The sequence below is a fragment of the Chamaea fasciata genome, unplaced genomic scaffold (assembly GCF_029207755.1).
Source record: "Chamaea fasciata isolate MVZ Bird 193981 ecotype frontalis unplaced genomic scaffold, bChaFas1.0.hap1 SCAF_2, whole genome shotgun sequence".
NCBI classification, from domain to species: domain Eukaryota; kingdom Metazoa; phylum Chordata; class Aves; order Passeriformes; family Sylviidae; genus Chamaea; species Chamaea fasciata.
In genome coordinates this window covers 26,098,730-26,120,302 of record NW_027094087.1, presented here as the reverse complement: position 1 = coordinate 26,120,302, position 21,573 = coordinate 26,098,730, and the positions used below count along the sequence as shown (strand labels likewise).

The 21,573-nt window shown below is 45.2% G+C and overlaps 1 protein-coding gene across 1 annotated transcript in view; it reads right to left on the bottom strand.

Annotated features, from left to right (window-relative positions):
• Positions 1–18,467, bottom strand: part of SIDT1 (SID1 transmembrane family member 1) — a 40,065-nt gene extending 21,598 nt beyond the window's left edge. Inside the window, exons 1-5 of the mRNA XM_066175333.1 lie at positions 18,393–18,467; positions 4,655–4,776; positions 3,503–3,673; positions 3,250–3,295; positions 4–105 (exon numbers count right to left, since the gene is read on the bottom strand). Coding sequence (XP_066031430.1) covers positions 4–105; positions 3,250–3,295; positions 3,503–3,564 — 210 coding nt within the window. The 5' untranslated portion in view covers positions 3,565–3,673; positions 4,655–4,776; positions 18,393–18,467. The remainder of the gene's footprint in view (positions 1–3; positions 106–3,249; positions 3,296–3,502; positions 3,674–4,654; positions 4,777–18,392) is intronic.
• Positions 18,468–21,573: the final 3,106 nt, after the last annotated feature.

The following is a 21,573-nucleotide window of genomic DNA, read 5'->3' as shown; positions in this document are numbered from 1 at the left end:
TACCACAATATCCTGGACAGAGACAACTGAGCATGGGTAGGCTGCATCAGACACCACATTAATAATGACTGAATCGACATCCTGAGGAAATTTGTACAGAAAATACTGCAGAGAAAGCAGAGTACAAGAGTCAATGATCCAGAAATCACCCTTGCAGTATCTTCAACACCTTCCTAAGCTACCTGAACAGCCCTAGGAGGGCTTTGGGGTTGGATGTGGATGGCTTTCATAAAAAATCAGATTTCAAATATTAATTATTACACTACAGAGGAGCAGATTAAATATATACAGGCAACTGTCCCTCTTGCACAGCATGCTATTAGACACAAACATCTTCAACATGCAAAATACAGCATAGCTTCTGTTCCCTTAAGCTTTTTTCTATCTGATGAAGCTAAAGTGACTTCATTTTACACCCCATTCCATTTTATGTTGGTATGAGCATTTTCCAGATGTTTCCATACTGCGAGCTGTACTTTTATATATGGAAAACATCAGAGAGCTTTCTCAAATGGGTTGCCTCACAGACAGACCATGAACAGTATTAGGTCAAATGGCTGAAACTGTCAAGAGTTTCGTAAATAATTGGTTAATATTAGTCGTAATATTTAGGGTTGGTTGTTTGCTTTGATGGCAAAGCATAATGGGGGTTTCTCTTGGCATTTCAGCTTTGAAAATAATTCAGCTGTAACTCTAAAAAAAATTGTGAGACACTATTATCTGGCAATATTCCTACTTTTCCTGTAGGGGGGAAGGAAAGGCATCTCCTTTGAGCAGGCCCACAGGACAGTTTGTGGGGTTAGAAAAAAATGGTTTTTTCAGGTCTGGGCAAAAGATGTCCCTGGCAATATCATTACTTGTATATTTGTCCAGTAAAAAGTTTGATGCACTACCCCAGCCAGCTGCTAGAGAAGTGGGGCTCCCATGCCTGCCCCAGCAGGCAGGCTTGTTGCAAGGGCTCCCATCATCCCACCTGAGAGCTCAGGCTCCAAGCCACAGCTACCATGAGGAGGTGACAGGCACCTCTCACCCCCTCAGAGGGACACAAGGCTGAGGAGTTCCACCAGCCACCTTCCTCCCTTCCATAAGGTCACCAGGCAGCCACTGCTGCCATGCTGGAAGCTACCAGCACTCCTGCTCCAAAACCATCATCTGAGACTTTTCCAACTGCAGAGCTCCCTTTCTGGCACATAAACTTTAGTGCTGAGCAAAGTCCCGCTGTTTCCTATTTCTCTTCTCCCATGCAATTATGGCCCCCAAGTGGGAGGGCAGGGATAAGCAGGAAATCACCCAAACTTTTTCCAAGTTGCCCATTTCTACTAAAGCATTTATTCCCATCACTCCTCTCCAAGCAGGGTCCCTTCCCTGCTGAAGGAGTGCTGGTTCCAACCAGAAGTCCCTTCATAATGCAAACTCACCAAGCCAGTTTTGTCTGCAGCAAGCAAAGACACGAGCAGACTGAGCTCCTTGGTTTCCCAGGGGCACTTTTTCCCCTTGGAAAGTTTTAGGTGCATAAGGACTCTTCTATAATTTCCTCAAAGCCTCGTTTGCATCAGGGTATGGAATCAGCACAAGGGCATTGAGGCCAGCAGTTCTCTGCTGCACACACCGCAAGTTCTATAAACACATCCAGCCAACGCTCCTCACCTATATAAGCATATCCAATTTCTGCTTCTGCCCTCAGGCACAAGCTGGTTTCCAGACAATATCTCCTTCAGTTATGTCTTTTTACAACACCCATCTAGATTTTAAATCATCTTTTTTTTCTTCCCCCTGTAGACTGCTTACTACTTTGATTTACAAAAACCTCAGCATTATACCAATTAAGAAGCAGTCTTCTACTCCATACACCTGGTTATTAATTAAAAGTCATGAGATTCAACACTATTAATTTTGACAAAAAAATCAGACCACAGTCACGAAGTTAATTTCATATCTTAAACACTCTATATTCAAATTACAAAATCCTAAGTAATGAGCGCTCATTAAGAGTCACCATCATTCCCTATGCTTCTCTAGTATAAAAATACCACATGAATCTACAAACCAGATTAAGACATTTGACAGCAAAAAGGATTAGCTAGGATGCCTGGTAATACAAAACCTAAAATTAAATGGTGTTATTAACAGTGAAAGCAACAACAAAAACAGAGTTCCCAGACAGCCTGGGTAAATCATACACCTTCCTAGCTCTATGAGTCTCTGTATCTCTACAGTTGCTGCCAACAGCATTTTCATTCAAGAGAGGATTTGTATCTGCAGGGCTCTAAGCAAAGCTGTTCAGCTGGAGGTGCTGCTCATACATGCTTCCTTCTGAACAAACAGACATACTGATGCCTTAAGTTTTAGCTTTCATATTTTCCAGATTCTGTACTGCATTAGTATATAACTCTGAACTTCACATAAAGTGTTAGCAAATTCTCCTCACAGTTTAGTTAGACAAAACAATCCTTTTTAAGCCAGAGAACCAAGGACACTGTTACAGCTTCAGGCCCAAAAAGTACAAACAGCGAATTGAGGAGACCAATCTGGGAGGATGGGACTTCATAACCTGAAGCTGTCATTGGACAATTAACCTCAATATGTAAATGGACCAAAACTTACAAAAGTGTGAAAACTCGTGATCTATTGTCCATCTTGGGTGGAGCCTTGGCCAGGCTCTTGTACTGCCCAAGGTGTGTCCTGTAAAGGCCTTTTAATGAATACTTACTTTATTCCTTTAACACTGTCCAGCCTCTGTTCTAGGTAGCCTCTCAAGGCATCAATATCAGGCATTTCATTTATCACCCTTCAGCCTGACCTGCTGCCCCAAGCAAGGAATAGCAGTCTGAGTTCTGCTGCACCTTTACAGCTTCATTTCTGTGTTTATTTTTTCCAGTAAAGACTGCCTCTTGGTAAGTTATGCTCAGACAAGTAAGCCAGAACTGGCAGGAATACATCACTGATGTGCATCACCTCACAGAAGTGCAGCAATCCAATGGCCTCTGGACTTCTGGATTTCCTGAAGTGCCAGTACCATTCATTTCCTCTGCTTGTGGGTTTTGGGAGGACCCAAATGTGTCCCTAGAGTGACTGAAGCACTGTTACCTCTTCACTCTACCCACAGAAAATTCAACAGTAAGGAGGTTTCCCTGCATCCTAAGAGGAAACTACCTAGTCATAAAAGACTTGCTATCTCTAACAAAAGATCACATCAATCACTTGGATGTGGTAAGATATACAAGCAATCTACACAGGATTCCTCCTTACCTGGGGCTGGGAAGGGCTGGCAGTGAAATTAAAGGCTTTGTTGGTCCTAGAAAACAAATGCCAGAATGTTGAAGTCTAAAATTTTCAGAGCTGGAATACACACAAAGTACCCTCAGATTAAACAAAAGATTTTTTTTTTTCCTAGGAAAGAAAAAATAAGTGAAGAGTAGGCAGATGGACCAAATCCTTTTAAGTGATGTTCAAGTGACACATGAAGAATTTTGTACATTTGTATTCTCACATCCCAGCTTACTCAAGTTGGAAGTTCTCCAGCCTGGTGACTAGCAGCTCATACGCAATATTGAACGGTGCCATGGAAGCGACATCCACAAATATAATCTGGTCAGAAGGTCTTGGTACAGGGGTTGGCTCAGTGGGACAGAGGGTCCGACTCACTTCTTGGTAATTGTAGGTCCTCTGGTAGCTACAACAGCCAGGGGAAGGGGGGAAGAGAAGGTTGGATGGGAAAGAGAGAGAGAGAGAAAGAGAGCAGTTAAGAAGCTTTTCAGCACTACTAAGAATGACATAATTTTCCCCTGCTTGCATGACTGAAATTCTCATCTGAAAGGCCAGGAGCATTTACTCTTTTATTCAGCATTCAAGCTCCACCTCTGTTGCCTCTCACAATCTGCACAGGGGACTGGTCATCCTCAACATTTCACTTCCCTGGGGGATACCCACGACAGCTGTAGATCTCTAACATCTGCCATTTAGTGCAGGCAAAGAGAGCACTGACAGCCACTGCTGTACCCAATGCCTGCATCAGGCAAAACACTGCAGGATATCTGCTGCTGGCACCAGGATTCAGTCACAGGATGAAGCTTCACATCTTCAATGGTCTAAGGTGCCTGAAAATTCTCTATTTGCAGCCCAACAAGCTCTGGGGTTAATGAAGATACAAAGCAGCATTGCTTTCACAAAGAAGCAGCCCCAAAACAACCACCCCCTAGAATAAACTTAACATAGATGTTCCTGAGGTGAGAAACAGAAGCTCTTTTTCCCCCAATGCACTGTTACACAGAAGTTACAGTGCTCTTTCAAGAGCCTGTTCAAACTCTGCCCCAAACCAGAGTCCAGGAACGGCCTGTGCACATGGTAGGCAACTGTGGAACGACAGCAGTGATGTGTGATGGATTCAGTGACTGGTGCCACAGGCAGATCCCCCACAGACAAACCTCCTGGTACTCTGTGTACATATCTGAGAAGTTAAGAGCCAAGAGCAGGCTGCCAAGTAAGAGGTTACCTATCAAATCCTGGTCTTCCTACACCCAGTTGGCAGTGAGCAAAAACTCTGCAACCAAGCCCTGCAGTCTACACCGGTCACAAGATGCAGCAGGTGAGAGAGGTTGCTGATGAACATAGTTGGTAGAGGAGTGTGCCACAAAGAAGAGACTCCAGTACTTACAGGCCTCGAAAAATCAGCGGGACCTGCCATGACAGCACTCCCTTCTGCTGGCGAACTACAAACAGCACGGGGTACTGGAGGTTCTCGGAGCTGCTGTTCACGTACACCCGCACTGCATCCACCTGTGGGAAAAGAGAGTATAAGCTGAAGGTTGAGAGCAAGGCAGCTCCAAATCTAGGTGGGAGAAGCCTTTCCCTATTCCTCACTCTGACCTAGGTGCTGACTATATGCACAGGGAGATCAGCAGTGTTTACCACTAGACTAATTATTCAGATCCAGAAATCATTTACAGAAGTGCCTCTCTGCTGATGCTGTAGTCCAGAATCACAGCCCTGTGCCCAGGTCAGAGGTGACTGTCAGACAAGATACAGTGGACAAATGCAGAATACATAAGAGAGTTCAGTTGCTTCTGTTGGGAGCAACCTACATAACTTAACTTACAAAAACTGAGCAAACAGATGTGGACACACAGCACAAAGACCCAAAGCTACAACTAAGAATTTTCTTGCTGGGACTCTTATGCATCCAATTCAATGAACATTACTGGGAAAGTCACAAAGATGGCATCAACAGTCAAGGATGAAAAAGCATATTAGCAGCTGGCTCTCATGTAAACAATTCCAATATAACCATAATCCCACCTAACAGAACAGAAATACACTGCTGACTGCCCTCAAGTGGACAAGAAAGGCTGCTTGTGAGAAAGGGTTTTAATGCAGCCCACTGCAGCAGCAACTGAAATTTCTCCTTACATTATCATTGGCCACCAAATGGTTGCAAAGGTAGGACAGCTTGATGTAAAACACCCTCCGTTCACTCTTTGAGAAGCAAGAAGTTTGTCTGCATCACATGGAAATGTCACCATTTCCATTTGAAAATAGCATCCCTTCAGCTCCCTCTCCAGAACTGTAGACACTGATCAAGAATACAAAATACAAGAGTGCATAACTCCCCATATGATAAAACAGTCTATCTCAATTAGAGGCCTTGAAATAAAGAAAGCATATTAAGTATATAATATATCCACATTTTAAACCAGCCACATCCTGAAATATCATAATGGACTCCCACTAGATCAGTAAAAGACTTCTCGCAGATATTCTGACTTTATCCGCTCCAAGAAGAGAAAAGGTACAAGGAGGTAGCACCTCCTGAAAAGAACATATAGAATTAGCAAGGTAGAAGAAGGAGAGTTATCAGAGATGGCAGCTTATTCTTACCCTGAATACCCTGATGGTTTCAGAGAAATTATTTACATCTGCAATTCCAAGTCAAAGAAAATTTCCTATTTATTCTTGTTTGGTGATTCCAGGCTCACATGGGAGTGGAGTCCAGAAGAACAAAATGCCTTCCTGAAAGCCATAATCATTATCAGTTTTCCTGACATTATCACCATAGTACAGAGGCAACAGCCACTGATTCCTAAAAATTAGGTCTTCAGAAAACAAACAAACAAACAAAACCAAAAAAACCCCAAAAAACCCCCAACAAATAATTTAATTAAAACCCCTGTGAAACAGAAGGGCAGAAATTAGAATCTTTTCCTATTGCCTCCTGGCTTCTAAACCTTTGCAAAACTCTTTTGGCCTGCTTTCCAGTTTTTCCTTCCAGTCACAAAAACTACGCATGCAATTTTGTTTCCAAGTATATTTCACCGTAAGGTGCTAAAACAAAGTTAAGGAAAACAGCACCACAAAGCAAAAACACACGAGAAACACCTGAAGAGTGTCACCACAGGCAGCACTGGAAGGTAACTCGGTGGCTTCCTTAGTCCCTGTAGCTGCCCCAAGGCAGCTGAGCCAGCACACATTAGTGTAACTTGGAAACACAGGGACTGGGCTGAACAAGCTCCTGCTTGTTTGCTGGTGTTTGCTGTGACAAGGAATGAGGACATGAACGAAGCGACTGGAACTGAACAAGAAAACAAATCTAAGGAGCATGAAGATGCAATGGTCAAGCCAGTCTCCTGCAAGGACATGAAACAACTCTCCACCCATGGGGAAAACAACTATCACTGCAGAAAGGATGCATTTCAGCTACCTGTCCAGCAGCTTTTTGCCCATGAAACATTTCAAGCAAGCCCACCTCCACAGGGAAAATGATTATCGCTTGCCTCAGGTTGGACATGGCTCTGTGAACCCTCCAGGGCACAGCACATCAGCTCAATGCAATGGGGAGCTCACATCAAACTCATAGCAAATAGCACTACTGGCTTACACATCCTCAACTATCTATAAATACAAGCCAGAGACTAGGAAATTCTCTTCTCCACTGACTTCACGAATACAGACCATAACCCAGGACATAAGTTACGCACATATTGCAGATAGTCAGGTTTTCTTAATTGTACAGGAGTATGTGTACATTAAATGAGTACAATTCATTCCCAGCCCTCAGCCTCTTCTTACAGGAGAGGTATTCCAGTACCTTCATGGGCTTTGTAGCTCTGCACTGGACTCACTCCAGTAAGTCCATACTCCACTAAGTCCACACCTTCCTTATACTGGGGAGAACAGAACTAAACACAAGCAGGATCACCTAGAGCCGGCTGACCATGGATGGAGACTCCACAACCTCTCTGAGAGACCTGTTGTGATGACTGATCATCCCCACTAATAAAAGAAAGTTTCCCATCTATCCTAGAGAAGGACAACAGAAGGGAAACAGAAGCACTGGTGATTAATGCTCTGATAGAGAACAGCCTGAGAAGTGGGAGAAAGTCCCTTCCCTCTGCTGTGATCCACCAGCCAGACACCTCACTTGGCTTGCCTCTCTCCACAAAACTAAGGTGATTTACACCACCTACAACATTTATTCAGCTTTGCTGCTGATTCCATTATCTTATAATACATATAGGAAATAGGAATATCAGGAGAGGGAGGTAAGAGTCTCAAAAATCAATACTCTTTTAAACCTAAGTACTTACCCACATGAAAACTGCTATATGCCACATTACTACCATAATGACTTCTCTACATCCTGTGCTCAGCACTCCGTATTTGCTCTCTGTAACAAGTTATAGCTCCTTTACCCTGCTCCTGTAAAAGTCCACATTCAGGTGCCTAGAGCTCTTTTTGGTTTGATATCATCGTGCAACATCCAGCTGCATCAAGGCAGGACTACCTATGGCCATAGATGAGATCCCACTACACTTCTTTCCTCCCTCTCACCTTTCTCTCTGCACTCTTCAAAGGCAAAGCTGCTTCCCAGGCCACACTCAAACAGGGTGCCTCACACACAGAGGAACATCAGAAAGTCAGAAGCAATGGTTATAGAGCAGCTCATTAGGATCATCCCAGTGCACTTTAAATTTCACCTCAATACACCAACAATTCACTTGCAATGAATACCTCTGTTCCCCCAACATTTACACATACCCAGATCAATCAGGAGCATCACACTGCCTAACCCCCATCAACACTTTTATTATAAAGCCCAGGAAACAAACAGGGTGATTAAGAAGCTGGACAGATGGCAATTGAGGTTCCAGTCCATCTAGTTACTTATCCTGCTGCCATCACCACAGCAACACAGGGCCACTTGTGGGCAGATCCTGCACTTACAGTGGAGGGGCCAGATCCCAATACCAGGGTGCAGCTCTGCCCTCCCCTCACAGGATCTCAGGGATACAGCAGCAGCTCCCAACAGCTTTGGATGATGGGCATCTCTCTTCTACAACAGCTATTTCTGCCAAACACTGCAATAAAACAGGTGGGATAAGCCTGCTGGCCAAACCTGCACAAGAAGTTCCCAATTAATGGTTGAAGACTTGGAAATAAGCTTGGGCGTAAGTCCAGCAAAATGTAAGAGCAATTATGAATTAGCTTGGAAAAGTGCAGAAAGAATTACCATTTAACTGCAATCAGGACTTCTCTTCGTCTATTGTCATTCACTCTCCAATTAAGTGCTACAGATTAGAAGGAACCCTAATTAATGTCTCGGGAAAAGACATTTTCCTCAGCAGGATGAACTGTCTAGCAGGAACACCACAAGGGACAGGGATTAAAAATGTAACACTTATGAATGGATGTTTACGCTTTTTTTAGGCCTTCTTCTATCTGACCTACCTTAAACTTTTAGTCCATGCTTTGCTTCTAGATTCTCTTGATATAGACAACATACACATTTTCATGCTACAGATTTAATGAATTCACTATTGAGCCAATGCTAGTAATCCCATCTTTCCCTTTGAAAGTCAGCATTTGGCATTTGCCTTCAGCAAAATATTTTTAGAAGAGCGAAAAAAAAAGCAGGAGGTGAAGCAAAAAAAAAAAAGGTGATTTATTTACTTCAAACATGCTCCCCCCCCCCCCACCTTTCCAAAGGTTATTTCATTTTAAAAACAAGCAGTTCTAACTCAAGAACCCTTCCCTGCTACAGAACCACTGGTCCCATCACACATACCTCTCCCTTCCAACACAAAACTTTATGTAGAGACAAGAGGAACCCCAGTGACAAAGCAGTATTTTAATTTAAAATTATAATCATCACAAAGACTATGAGCCTTCTCTGCATCCATCCCCACTCACTTAGCACTGGTGAGACGAGGAGGAAGTTTTCCCTGGGCAGTAACAGGGTCAACCAGGCTGCTGTCACTCCTGCATTGACAGCACTGCAGAGGGACTTCATTTTGGAGCAGATCATCCCAGCCCGACAGCAAACTAGCTGCACCTTCCCCTTCCTTGTACACTCACAGCAGGAGGCTGGCTATTTCGGTATTATAATACACTGCTAGATTTCATCTGCACCCTCCAAGCTGAAACAAACTTGTGTACCAAATGCTCCCTTTGACAAGGCAGGCCCTGCACAAATATTTGTCGGCAATAACCATACTGCTGCCTTTTGTGCTGTGGGCTGAGGAAGGGTCAGGACTGCTTCAGAGACTTCTGCTCCTCACACTCCTTCCCAGAGCCAAGGCTCTCCCGTGTGCAGGGGCTATTCACCACCCACTCTCATGACAGTTTTGTTTCTCAGATGACTGACCTTGGAAGTTTCTCCTGTGCTTCAAGGTGGACAGAGCAATAAGACAGCTGAATAAAGAGAGAGCTCTCAGCTCTGTATAAAAACGTGTTAGACCAGGAAAGACAAATATTTGTACTTCAGTTCCACCACCACCATGGAGACAGGGGGAGGGAAGAAAAGAAAGGAAAAAAGTACAACTAAATTCCATTCTCTAAATGGGAACAGGCAGAAGGAGCTGGCCCCAAATTTGCACAGCTGAACAGAACCAACACTGCTAAAAACATAAAGCAAAATAAACCAGGCTGTTGTTGACATGAAAGAATCCTTGGGCTGATTATTAAATCTGCATTTCCCACAGAGATTACACATCATTTTAAGATTGTGGGGATGTGAATTTAAGGGCAAGGCAGGAGGTTGCAACAACAGTCTGTGCTGTAAGCAAAGGTTTTCAAGGGCTTTACCATGGATCCCTTCCCAAAAGCTCTTGCTAAGCAAAGCATTTTGAGTCACACCAGGGCTCCACCGCACCCACACGCCAGCCGCTCCTTGCAAGCCTCTTGGGATTACCAGGCCGGGTTGCGACAGCGCTCGGCCGTGGGCCTGCCAAGGCACCGGGCCAAGCCCGTGGGCAGGGAACACATCCGGCAGGCAAACACAGACTGCTGCTGCTCACAGTGAAAGGTCTCAGCGCAGGATACGTGTACAAAACACACTCAACTGCTGCTGCTGGCTGCTGCACTAGAAAGAGGGGCTTTGTTTTTATATAAACCCTGAAATTAGGTGAAGCAGGATTGAGCCAGGCAGACCAGGGCAATCGAGGCAGTGAATGAACACCCCATCGGCACCGAACTCTGCTCCTCTTCCCACTGACACGGCAATAGGGGAAGCTATTTGAGACCTTTCCTTCTGGAGACAGTGACAGGTTTTAGAGAACCTCTCTTCTGCCAGCTCATGAGAAGTGAGCACGACTCCTGGCTGACAACAAAACAAGTGGAGCTCAGAGGATCATTCCCCTTCAGCCTTTTTCTGTGTCTGCGCTCCAATGTCAATAAGTCTTAATTGCGAAAAGCAATCTGTCAAATAACATTGGCCCACAGTTTTCTTCCAGCATTTCTGCCAGGAGTATTAAACACCCAAAGCAGCATAAACAAAGAGGCAGACTCTGGGTATGTCAAGCACAGCCTTGGACACATTAACATAATTGCTCCAGGATTAGTATTTTTCATTTTAAATGTTTCACTCTGTGCAAATGTGCTATGTGGACTTACAGTCTGCCATGGGCTTTCCCATGAGTTCATTTGTTTGCAACAGTATCTGTGAAGCATAAATGGAAGTAAGACAAATATAAAACAAGATAATATTTATCTTTTTCCATTTTTGCAATTTTGTCCTCTAACCAATGTCAACTGGGAGTCTCTAGGACAGCCAGAAGGAGAAACTGGGAGTTGCCATGCTGGATGAAGTAGGTACATGTTTCGGAACACCCTCAGACTTCAGGAAGACGTTAAAAATAAAAAAGCCTATTTTGAACAGTCAGTTAAGGAACAAACTACCCAGCAATAATTCCATCTTCCTAAACCACAGCAGCTGGAACTCTGGGCCAGGCCACCCCTCAAACAAAAAGGTTTATAATCTTTCCAAATTATAACCTTCTAATTCCAAACTCCTGCTAGTAACTCCAGAAATTGCTGTCAGAATGTAGATACCTCGTTCTTTCTTGGCTCCCAAATTCTTCACTTCAGTAACACTTTGGATGTGGATTGAATTACATCTTGTAATGCATGATGTATTTTTCTGAAACCGTTTTCCATTTATTTTAAACGACACTGAAGTAGCTATTTCTGTGGTCAAAGGAAAACATCAGTGTAAAAAAGTAAGGAAAGCTGTTTCTGAAATTCTCTGTGGTTCTCCAAGTATACACAGCACGAAATTATGTTTGCTTATTCAAATGTACTGAACTATATTTTCAAACTGAGCAGATGGCACACCCTTGCAGTATACCTTTTACAGTCTGCACTTCGATTCCTTGAATATCCCCTGAAACAGGCAGATGAGGTCCATGCAGAAAAAGCTTACCTCCCTACCAAGAACTTATCCACAAGTTATTTGAGGACACTTCAGCCTCTACTTACAATGCAAATGTATAACAAATTGCTGCACTGTTCTTGGAAAGAGTTCAAACTAAGGAGAGGCATTTTGATGAAGTTCCTCTTACTCAGAATTCTTTTTTAATTTAAACATCTTGGGGCTGGGAAGGGAACAACAAAACCTGATCAGCTTTGATTTTAAACATGACAGCCCAACAAGAAAAGAATGACTAAGATTTAGAACAACACTCAAATTCAAAAGAGATGCTTTAGTTCAAGGACAAGTTATCATGCTTGACAGCATTAGCTTACACATTCGAAATAAAAATAAAATTCTTGCCAGCACCACAGTCACCATCTGAAGGTCTGTAGGCTACCCTGCAAGAAACCAGAGCAGTTTTTCCCCCTAAAGCCTGCAAACTCATAGCCTCTGTCAAGACATACTCTCTTTTTGCTTCCTATGTAGGGAAACCCACAAAGTGCAAAATCCTAGAAAGATAAAGAATAATTTAAGTTTGAGGGGATCTCAGTTGCTTCTATCCCCAGCCCAAAGCAAAGCCACTTCCCACACCATTCTTTCACCTAAGACACTCCACTTTTGTCAGCGTTTTCAAGACTGTATTTTCTGATGCAAAAAATAACAGTCAAGTTTGAATTCTTAGTAGAACCCCATCCAATTTCTCTCATAGTTTACTTTTGTTTTCCCCCATAAGCAAAAGGTTTTTATGTGACCCTAGGCAGGGTAAGGAGTGTTCAAGAGAACCCACAGAGAAGCAGCAAGCACATTCCAAGTGCTGTGTGCTCTACACTGCCTACGCTGTCACCTCCCAGGGCTGGCTGTTTTCTTTAAGAAATATAAATTATATACACAAGTTACTCCAAAGGGATTCTGTTGAACCCTGCTTGGCTTCAGACATCATATACTGTAATTTGCTTTGATTTTTTTTTGGATTTGACATTGTGCCTACATTCCTGTCACATAAGGCATTTACTATTAGGTTCCAGAAATGGCGTGCTGAGGCTCTTCCAGTGTCCTGTGGTGAACAGACTAGAGCCAGCAACCAAAGAGCAATAGCGTTCAGGCCCTGGAGATCGTGCAATAACAGCAGCTCTACTGACATCAGGAGATCTTCTCATGCAAGCATTTGTAAACTTCCCATTTTCTTTGATTTTTACCAGCATCTTCGTGGCTGAAATGGTGGGCTTCCAGTCAGCATTAAGGAAGGACAGAACTTAACCTGTTGTCCTCACTATAGCTCAGGCTCAGCCTTCTCTAAACAGTAGACTAAATTTTTATTGCATAGATGGTGTATGGTGTAGCTGTGGACTGAAATCTGGGCTGGAGCCAAGATTAACATTATGGAGAACATGTGCAGGACACCATGGGAATACTTCGAGGTAGTTTAGTTCCAGCCTGAAGGGTCCTATGTGTGAAACCCAAAGCCAGCTCAGAAGCAAGAGGTGGAAAAAATGCTCTTAGAATTGTTATAATAGACACGGGTGCTGCTGGAGTGAGACCTACACTAGCATGTCAAACAGCAGAGAACAGCAAACACAGATTTGATCACTGCCACTTATTAAACCAGGTTGCCCTGTGTAGCAGATCAAGAGTTTCCCTGCAGCTAGGACAGATGGCTTTGGTCTGAGCAAGTGATTCATCACACAGTTCCAGAGGAACATATGGGTGAATGAATTCCCTTTTGGCTGCTTGCCTAAAGGAAAGCAAGTGCAACTACCATCCACACCTAAGAAACGAGACCCATACACTAGAGGTCAGAGGAACACTGAGGAATGCATCATGCTCCTTGGCTGGAAAATGCACTTGGTCACAAGATTTAAGGCATGTAATTGGAAGACCTCTGATCTTCCTGCTAGTGTTGATACCGCTCTCTTCCTTTAGGATAGTCAACTTTTCCTATCTGCAACTCTGAAAAAACAAAGGGTAATGATGGTAGCAACCCTCCCTGGCGGCACACAGCCTCTCATAGACCGAAGGTAATTTTTTAACCATCACTCCTCAGACAAGACACTCATTCCAGGGCTACACATCCTCACACTGCACAACTGTTCAGCAGAGAAGCCACAGCTTAATCAACTGTCAATCACAACTTATGGTAAGTTGGGCCATATGGGAACTGAGACTGAGGCTCAGTTCCTAGTCCTGGCAAGGGAGGAGGAGGGAAATAGCACCCACTCTTTCTCTTAAAATAGGTGCAGCCCACTGCTCAGCTCTGGAGCTCATCACAACTAACATGTACTGCGTGAATGTCCAAGAACTGTGTCTGGATTGCAGCAGATTTGCCTACAAACAAAAAGTTGGAAACTTGTTCTCTTCAGAGATGCTTGGTTTTCTAAATATAGTCCAAGTACTTCCCAAATCCTACATTCAGCTGACCTGAGCTCCAGTGAGGAAAAAGAACTTCTGTTGTTTTCTTCCTCATGATATTCTCCTGGATCACTTACAATTTGGTACAGGACATACCAACCTGCACAATATTAGTGTAATTTGTGTTTTCAGCAAATTAACCATTAGCAACTGCCAGATCTTACAGTGGTGGAAAGTCTCAATCTCTTTGAATTCCATCAATACTCACACACACATTATTATTTTTGAAACCCCTGGTATTACTGCAGACATAGAACTAAGTCGGTTCTCTTACTTGTCACATAAAGCCTTCTCCAGTTCGTGGTAAATCCAGCAGAAACATTCTACAGCACTTTTTCTTCTGAGCAGGAACGCACTGCACGTGCAGCTCCAGCAAATCAGCAAAGGTCTCCATCCTCTCTCCCTCCCAAGTAGGGACATGTTGAACACATGGAATGAGCGTGCTCTTTTTTTACCCCCATCCTGGATGTATCCAGTGTAAATAATCCTAAAATTAAATAACCCTATTTGCCCAACTAATTGTTCACCAGACTTGTAACAGTGCACATCCGCCTTTGCTGTTAGAGCATGAGGGCATAGCAACAAGTGACACAGTTGGGTTTATTACCGTATTTTTTTACATTCAGAGTTAAAAATAAACAGCTGTACAGGGGGGAAATTTCAAAGAGCAGCCAGAAGGAAAAAAAGGGAATTCAAGAAGCAGTAAGACTACCCCACTACAAATCAAGAGTTTCCACCATGAGGAAGGAGTTTGTCATATGTCTTTGCTCACAGACCAACTCTTGAAGACCTTTGCAGAAGAGGTGGCTGTGCTTCTCCTCAGCACAGCTTTACTCTCACAGTTTAACCTCAGCAATTAAGGCCTAAATCCTAGTACATAAAAGACTGTCAGCTCTCCTGCCTCAAGACCAGTGTTTCTGCACAGCACATAGGAAGGCTTCTCCCCCTACACAGACAGAGAGAAGAGACCTGGCAATGTATTTACAAACAGAAGTTTCAGCTAGGTGATTTGGGTCACGTATAAGTATCATCATTTTCATTTTAGCCACAAGTTGTACAGAAAGGAAGCCACATGTCTCAAAGCAGCTCTGCTGCAGAGCCCTGAACTGTGGTTTCTACACCTTGTATATATCTGCTTGTGAATACTCTCATGGGACTTGCTTTTTCCCTCCTGTCTTGCATGCCTTCCTGTTCCCCAAGGAGTAAGAATGATGATGAGAATGAAGAATATCCTCTGAGATCAGGCAAGCACAACACTTTTCAGAAAGCAGCAAGCCTCTAAAGCACCAAACAGGAGAAAAGATCTTGCTTCCTCCCTTCTCTCACCCATCATTCAAGCACTGCTCTATTCAGCTGCATTTTCAGACGTGCCTGTGCAGCCATAGCACATCAGTAACCAGAAAATTTACAGAGGGTTCGTGGATCACAAGCCAGCCCTCACATTTTGTCCTTGTCCCCAAGTTTTCCCTTGCTTTGTAGTCCTGGCCTCATGAGAAAGAGTAGCAGAGGGGAAAATGGCAGAATTTACAGCACCATGAAAACCAATTCCTGTTTTCAGAGCCAGATCACTCCAGACCTGACTTTGTTTCAGAGAGGAAAACAATTAAACTCATCCACTGCAGCCCTTCCATATGGGGAATGCTCTTTTTATCGAATTAACTTTTCTGTAACTCAGGTTAATCACCCATGTGGTATCTGCCTTGAGTTATCAGAGGCTTCTGGCTAAACTGCCATCAGCACAGAGACAGGAAGAGAGCAAAAAGATCAGGAAGAGCAGAGCGCTCACAAGTGGCAGGCAACTGGCAAACACTGGCTGGTATTCCCTCACTAGGAGTTCAAGGCTTAAGACTGCAGCAAAAAACAATGACAAATACACTGAGTTTTTGCAGGACTTGATTTCCCCCACAAGCACCAACACCAAGCAGACAGCATGTCCCTAAACATCTTCACAACTTTTGCATAAGAAAGCTCTGCCCACAAGAACTTGGTGATTAAAGCCAAGATTTCCACTACCAAGCCTCTAAATCTTGAGCAATTCTCAACAACAGGGAGACACAGGAACACCAAGACAGCTCAACCCTTGACCATGCCAGCAAGAGGAGATCCAGTCATGTTTGCCCCTCATGAGTGCAGGGCTGCAGCTGGGAAAGGGGTTGCACACAGCACAGCCAATCTAGGTCAGCCACCTTCTTGCCAGCTTCCACTGCTTCATCTCAGAAACAGCACCTGCAGAGCACAGTGAAGAATCACAGAATTGGAAGATCATCTTCAGAGATCATCTAGTCCAAACATCCTGCCATGGGCAAGGAGATATCTTCACTAGATCAGGTTGCTCAAAGCCCCATCCAACTCAACAATGAACACTCCCAGTAATGTGTATCCACAACTTCTCTGGACAACATGTTTCAGCGCCTCACCATTAAAAAAAAAAATCTTTCTTATGTCGTACCCAAATCTCTTTCAGTTCAAAACTGCTGTCCCATGTCCTGTCATTACACTGTAGAAAGCTTTTCTTGATCTTTTTGTAAGCTTTTTTATACTGAAAGGCCATAATAAAGTCTCTCTGGAGCCTTCTCTGCCATTAGAACCTGTTCTAGGCATCCCTCATCAGAAAACTTCCTATGAAAGTCCACCTTTATTTAAAGAGTTTTTGTCTCCCTAACATTTTTCCTAGCAGGAGTTGGTTGCATGGCCCTCTAAGCATAGTCATGGCAGTGCTTGGTGAGTTCTGCATTGAAAAAAGATATTAAATCTCAAACCTGGAATTTCCCTTCTTAGATATGCTCTTGACCCTATCTCTGCAAAAATTTCATGTTCCAGCATACAGGACCATAGAGATTAGTCCATTAAAGCTCCTGCTTAAGTAAGGCAGTAGTCTGTACTGAGAAGTCTGTACTTCATAGCCACAGGAACAGCTTAGTGTCTAGAAGTAGCCTAGAAGTTGCATTTAGGTACCTGCAAACACCACTGAGAAGCCATGTACTTCCTCCCTGCCTCCTCCCACTGTGCTTTCACTGTAACTCTCCAGGAGAGAAAGCTTTTTTTTTTTTTTTTTCACGTGTCCAGCAAAAACCACAAGGTTTCAAAGAGCACAATAAATTGAAGGAACCAGATTAATTTTAACTGAAGTCAGTATTCGTCCTGTCTCTGCTAACAAGCCACGGACAATATCTGGACTGCCAATAGGCCCTCATCATAACACCCAACACTTGTAACACCTGAAGGAACCTAGCTTACACCTTGACCAGCTTCCAAAAGGAGGCTCAAGCCCAAAGTGTGCTTTTGACCTCCTGAGATCATTGGTGACACCCAACAGTTAAGTAAGGTTGGGCTCAGTTGCATCACAGCCCTGACACCCAACTGCTGGCCCATAAATACCAGGTGCATTTTATTACATAGTACACAGTATGGGAAAAAGCCATGGTTTCCATTTTCTATTGTTCTGTGCGACTAGGACAGGAGGGCAGATTCATCTATCCAGTTCATCATCTTTTGGTACATCAGATCATTTCACGCAGCAATTAACCCCAATCCAAACAACGGGGGCAGAGTTTCCAAGGTACCACTCAGCCACATGAGATAAATAAGGAACAAAAAGTGAGGAGGGGGGAACCCACAATAACTGGGTATACATAAATGATAGGTTTCTTTCCACCATCAAACAGCCATGGATGGCCCTGGCCACACTGCCCTGCAGCCTCCTCATGACAAACCTCACCTGTACAGCCCTGCCTCACCTCCCGGGCTACCGAGGAGAGCACCCTAATCCTAAGGAAACGCACAGTGGGGGAAACGGCATTTAAGAAGGCTTATGAAGTGTACACATAGTCTTTTCTTTTTTTTTTTTTTTCTTTAGTGTCTTGGCTTTTTTTGTGGGTTTTGTCTTGTTGTCTTAAAATCATTTTAAATGTAGTACTGTTACCCTCACGACTCCCTTCAAGACTTTAAACGCATTCTGCTGCTAGAATCGCTGGATATCCCCTCTGGGAGTGGGGGGGTACCAAACCACCTTCCTAGCCCGCAGCTCCTGGGACACCGGCACCCTCCCAGCCTGCAGCCCCGGGGAGCCCCGTCCGCGCCAGGGAAGGTGGAAAGATCCCGCAGGTGCACTGCGGCTCCCGACCACCGCGGCGCCGGGAGGATGCGGGCAGGACAGACGGAGAGCCCGGCCCGCTCCCGCACAGCGGCGGAGCCGCTGCGGCGCCGGCACCTCCCTGGCACACACTCCCGGACCCGAGAGGGCGAGGGGGCCACGGTGCTCGCCTCGCCGCGGGGAACCTGGCGCTCCGGGGCTCGCTCCTACCTGCCCGGGCTCGCTGCGGTAGGCGAAGGCGTAGACCCGCTCGGCGCTGATGTTCACGGCGCCCCGGTAGACGTGGCCGAAGGCGCCGGGAGCGGGGTTGTCCCCGGGGCCGCCCCCCGCTGCCGCCGCTGCCGCCCAGAGCAGCGCGCAGAGCAGAGCCCCGGCGGCCGGCGCTGCCCTCCCGGCCATGGGCTCCTTCCTGCCGACCCCGCGGGGCACCCGGACCGCGCGTCCCCGGCAGGGCGGGCGGCGAGGCGCCTTCTCTGCGATTTAAATAAATAGCTCGGCGACACGGACGAGAGGCGGCGGGGGGGAGCGCCGCACACCCCCGCCCCTCGCCCGGGGACGCCGAGCAACTTTCCCCGGGCAAGGACCCTCCGCCGGCCGGCGGGGCGGGGAGGGGAGGGGAAGGGAGGCCGGCCGGCGGGCTGCCCAGCCCAGGGGAGGAGGGTCTCCTCTCCGTGACCGGCCCCAAATTCTGAGCCCGGTTTAGCAGCCGATTGTCAGGAAGTTTTTCCCGTGGGGAGCCGTGCCGTGAGCGCAGGGACACGCTGGCATTGTCAGGCACGTGGGGATCAGCACCTGCAGACCTTCAACACTACCTGCCCACCGCGTTAGGGGCGTCCTCGCTCCATATTGTGCCGGCTTGCTGGAGCTGCAGCTCGCACCTGCAGTCATGTATGGGGCGCTCCCTAACCTTTATTTTTGGCTTCTCATAAGTTTGGGATAAATTCTCTCGTCCTTTAGCCTAAAGGTGCGAAAGGCAGCAGCAAATGTAATTTAATTAATCTGAAAATGGTTTGGTGCATCTCTTCTTTGCTTCATTCATGGAACTGGCTACAAACCATACTGTGATGCTCTCAACCTTTTCAGCAAGATGAGAGCGATACTGTTGGGCTGTGAAAAGGCAAGGGATCTCTCTCTCTCACGGTTTACCCTCCTATGGTCTTCTGTGTCAGATCCCATGGGGTAGGGATGCACTCTTAAGTCAGAGGAAATAGAGTGTTACTTCTAAAGCACTCAGAAGGGTTTTTCAGGCTGCGGATAAACTTTCAGGAGCCACAGTTTTAAAAAGTCAGTCTGCAGTCTCCAAATGCAGTGACTCTGACCCCAGAAGCTTTCCACAAGTTGTGGATTTTGTTTTCAAGACTGAGAGATTTCTTGGGGGATCACTTGTTGTCTTTGGAGGAAAAGTTGCAAAGCTCAGCAAAACGAGCCAGCATGTCTTATGCTGCCATTTTGATCTCCAGGCCCTGGTGTGATTTCTGCCAAGAGAAAAAACAATTGTCAGACAGTTCTGTTCATCTTGAAGCAGGGTTCATTCACATCACCCTGCCTTTTGTCAGAGTCCCAAGAAGCACCATTAAGGGTACAATAAACCACTTGCAATCTGGTGGAAGATGGAAAATCCAAGACTAAGATTTTTGCCTTTCAGCCTGGAATATCATGCACTGCAGACCAGGAGACTTTATGACTCTGTCCTGCCTCTTAACAGGACATGGTATGACCTGTCCTGGGGGGCTTCAAACAGTGGCAGCACTGGGACACTTGTGGCTTCCCCTCTCTACGCTGTAGAGTCCAAGGCTCCTGAACCCTACAGCACCTTCTCACCTCCTGCTCTCTGCAGATGCACAGATCCCTCTGCCAGGGCCAGCAGCCCTCTAGCATGTGCTGGAGGGAGGACACTAGGAAACCCATCTTCTCCCAGAGAGGAGACTTCAGGCAACAGGAGGAGGTAAAGCAGGCAAGGGCCATGCCTGGTTCCTCAGAGCAATGTGACTGATGGCACAAAGATGGTGTTCTGCAAACCAAGGCAGCTGCAAATAATTTTTGTGTCATTTGGTGTCATGCATATTTCAGATTGGGATATCAGTGCACTGTCCCGCTCTAGTTGTGTTGGTTTCATGGCAAAAAAGTGGCTCTTGATATAGTCCACATTTTTCAATGCCGAGTTATGTTATTCTTAAAGTGCTTTCCCTGATTAGATGTACATTATGGTATCTTACCAAGGACTACACATCTTCCCTCATTTTTAATGTGAGAATTCAAGTTTTCTAAGTGTCGTACATTGTTCTTATCTTAATTTCATCTCACTATTTTGAGGCTCTTTCTGTGATTTAGCGATGATAAACCTTTGTTCAAATCTTTTCCTCCAGGGTGTGGTACTGCCTGACTTGGTGTTACTTGCAGAAGTTTGAAGTCAAAGATCAACTGCACCATTCAAGTTGCTAATGAAAGTAAACAATTCTAGCAGACCGATCAGGTCTCTTCATTTGATATACCTTCCTCTTGACAGGAAAATATCCACTGCACCACTTTGGGAAGTGCTTTTAAATCACACACTCGTCTCATGTTAATACCATCTGAGAACAATTTGCCTTTATGAGAGTGGTGTTCAAGACAATGTCAAGAGCCCTACAAAGTCAAAACACGTTTCACCTATTCCTTTCAGCACTTACTAAGTCAGTTATCTTGGCAAAGAAATAAATAAGGTTAGTTTGACATTATTTGTTCTGGACAAATGCAGAGTGCCTGCTGTTCATCACTTTACTGTTATTTAGTTGCTTGCACACTGATTGCTCAACAGCTTGTTTCATTACTTTTCCAGATAACAAATGGAGGTTGGCTGACTTATAACACTTCACTCAGACCCCTTTGATAAAGATGAGTAGGCCATTTTCCCTTTTCATGACACCTGGATCTTGTTCTTGAAGGGCAGCATGTACTTTGGAAGAAAGAACCAATCCCTCTAAGAGACAGTATTCTCATCCATGTACACCATGGGTCTGAGTCAATGGAAGTGATCTTTTCTCGTATGTGCCACAGTACTCTGGCATCAGGAGCTAGCACGGGCCAGATGCCTAAAGGACAGGAGTCTGAATGCCACAACACAGAGAGGGAAAAGAGGGGCAGAGCAGGGATTTCACCAGCCAGGGCCCCATCCCACGGGATCTGAGCAAGACAAGCAGGACAGGCTTGTGGAATCAACAGAGTCCAGATTGGTGGACAAGTCAGTAGCAATGGGGTAAGTCTGAGGTCAACATAAGTTAGTGACTCAGGTCTGGTGATGGCAGTCAGGGACAGGCACAAGTGCCATCAGCAGCAGGCAAGTCCCCAGCAGTGAGGCAGTTCTGAGGTGTGGGCAGGAAGCTGGCCAGCAGGTCCAGGCCAAAGGGATACA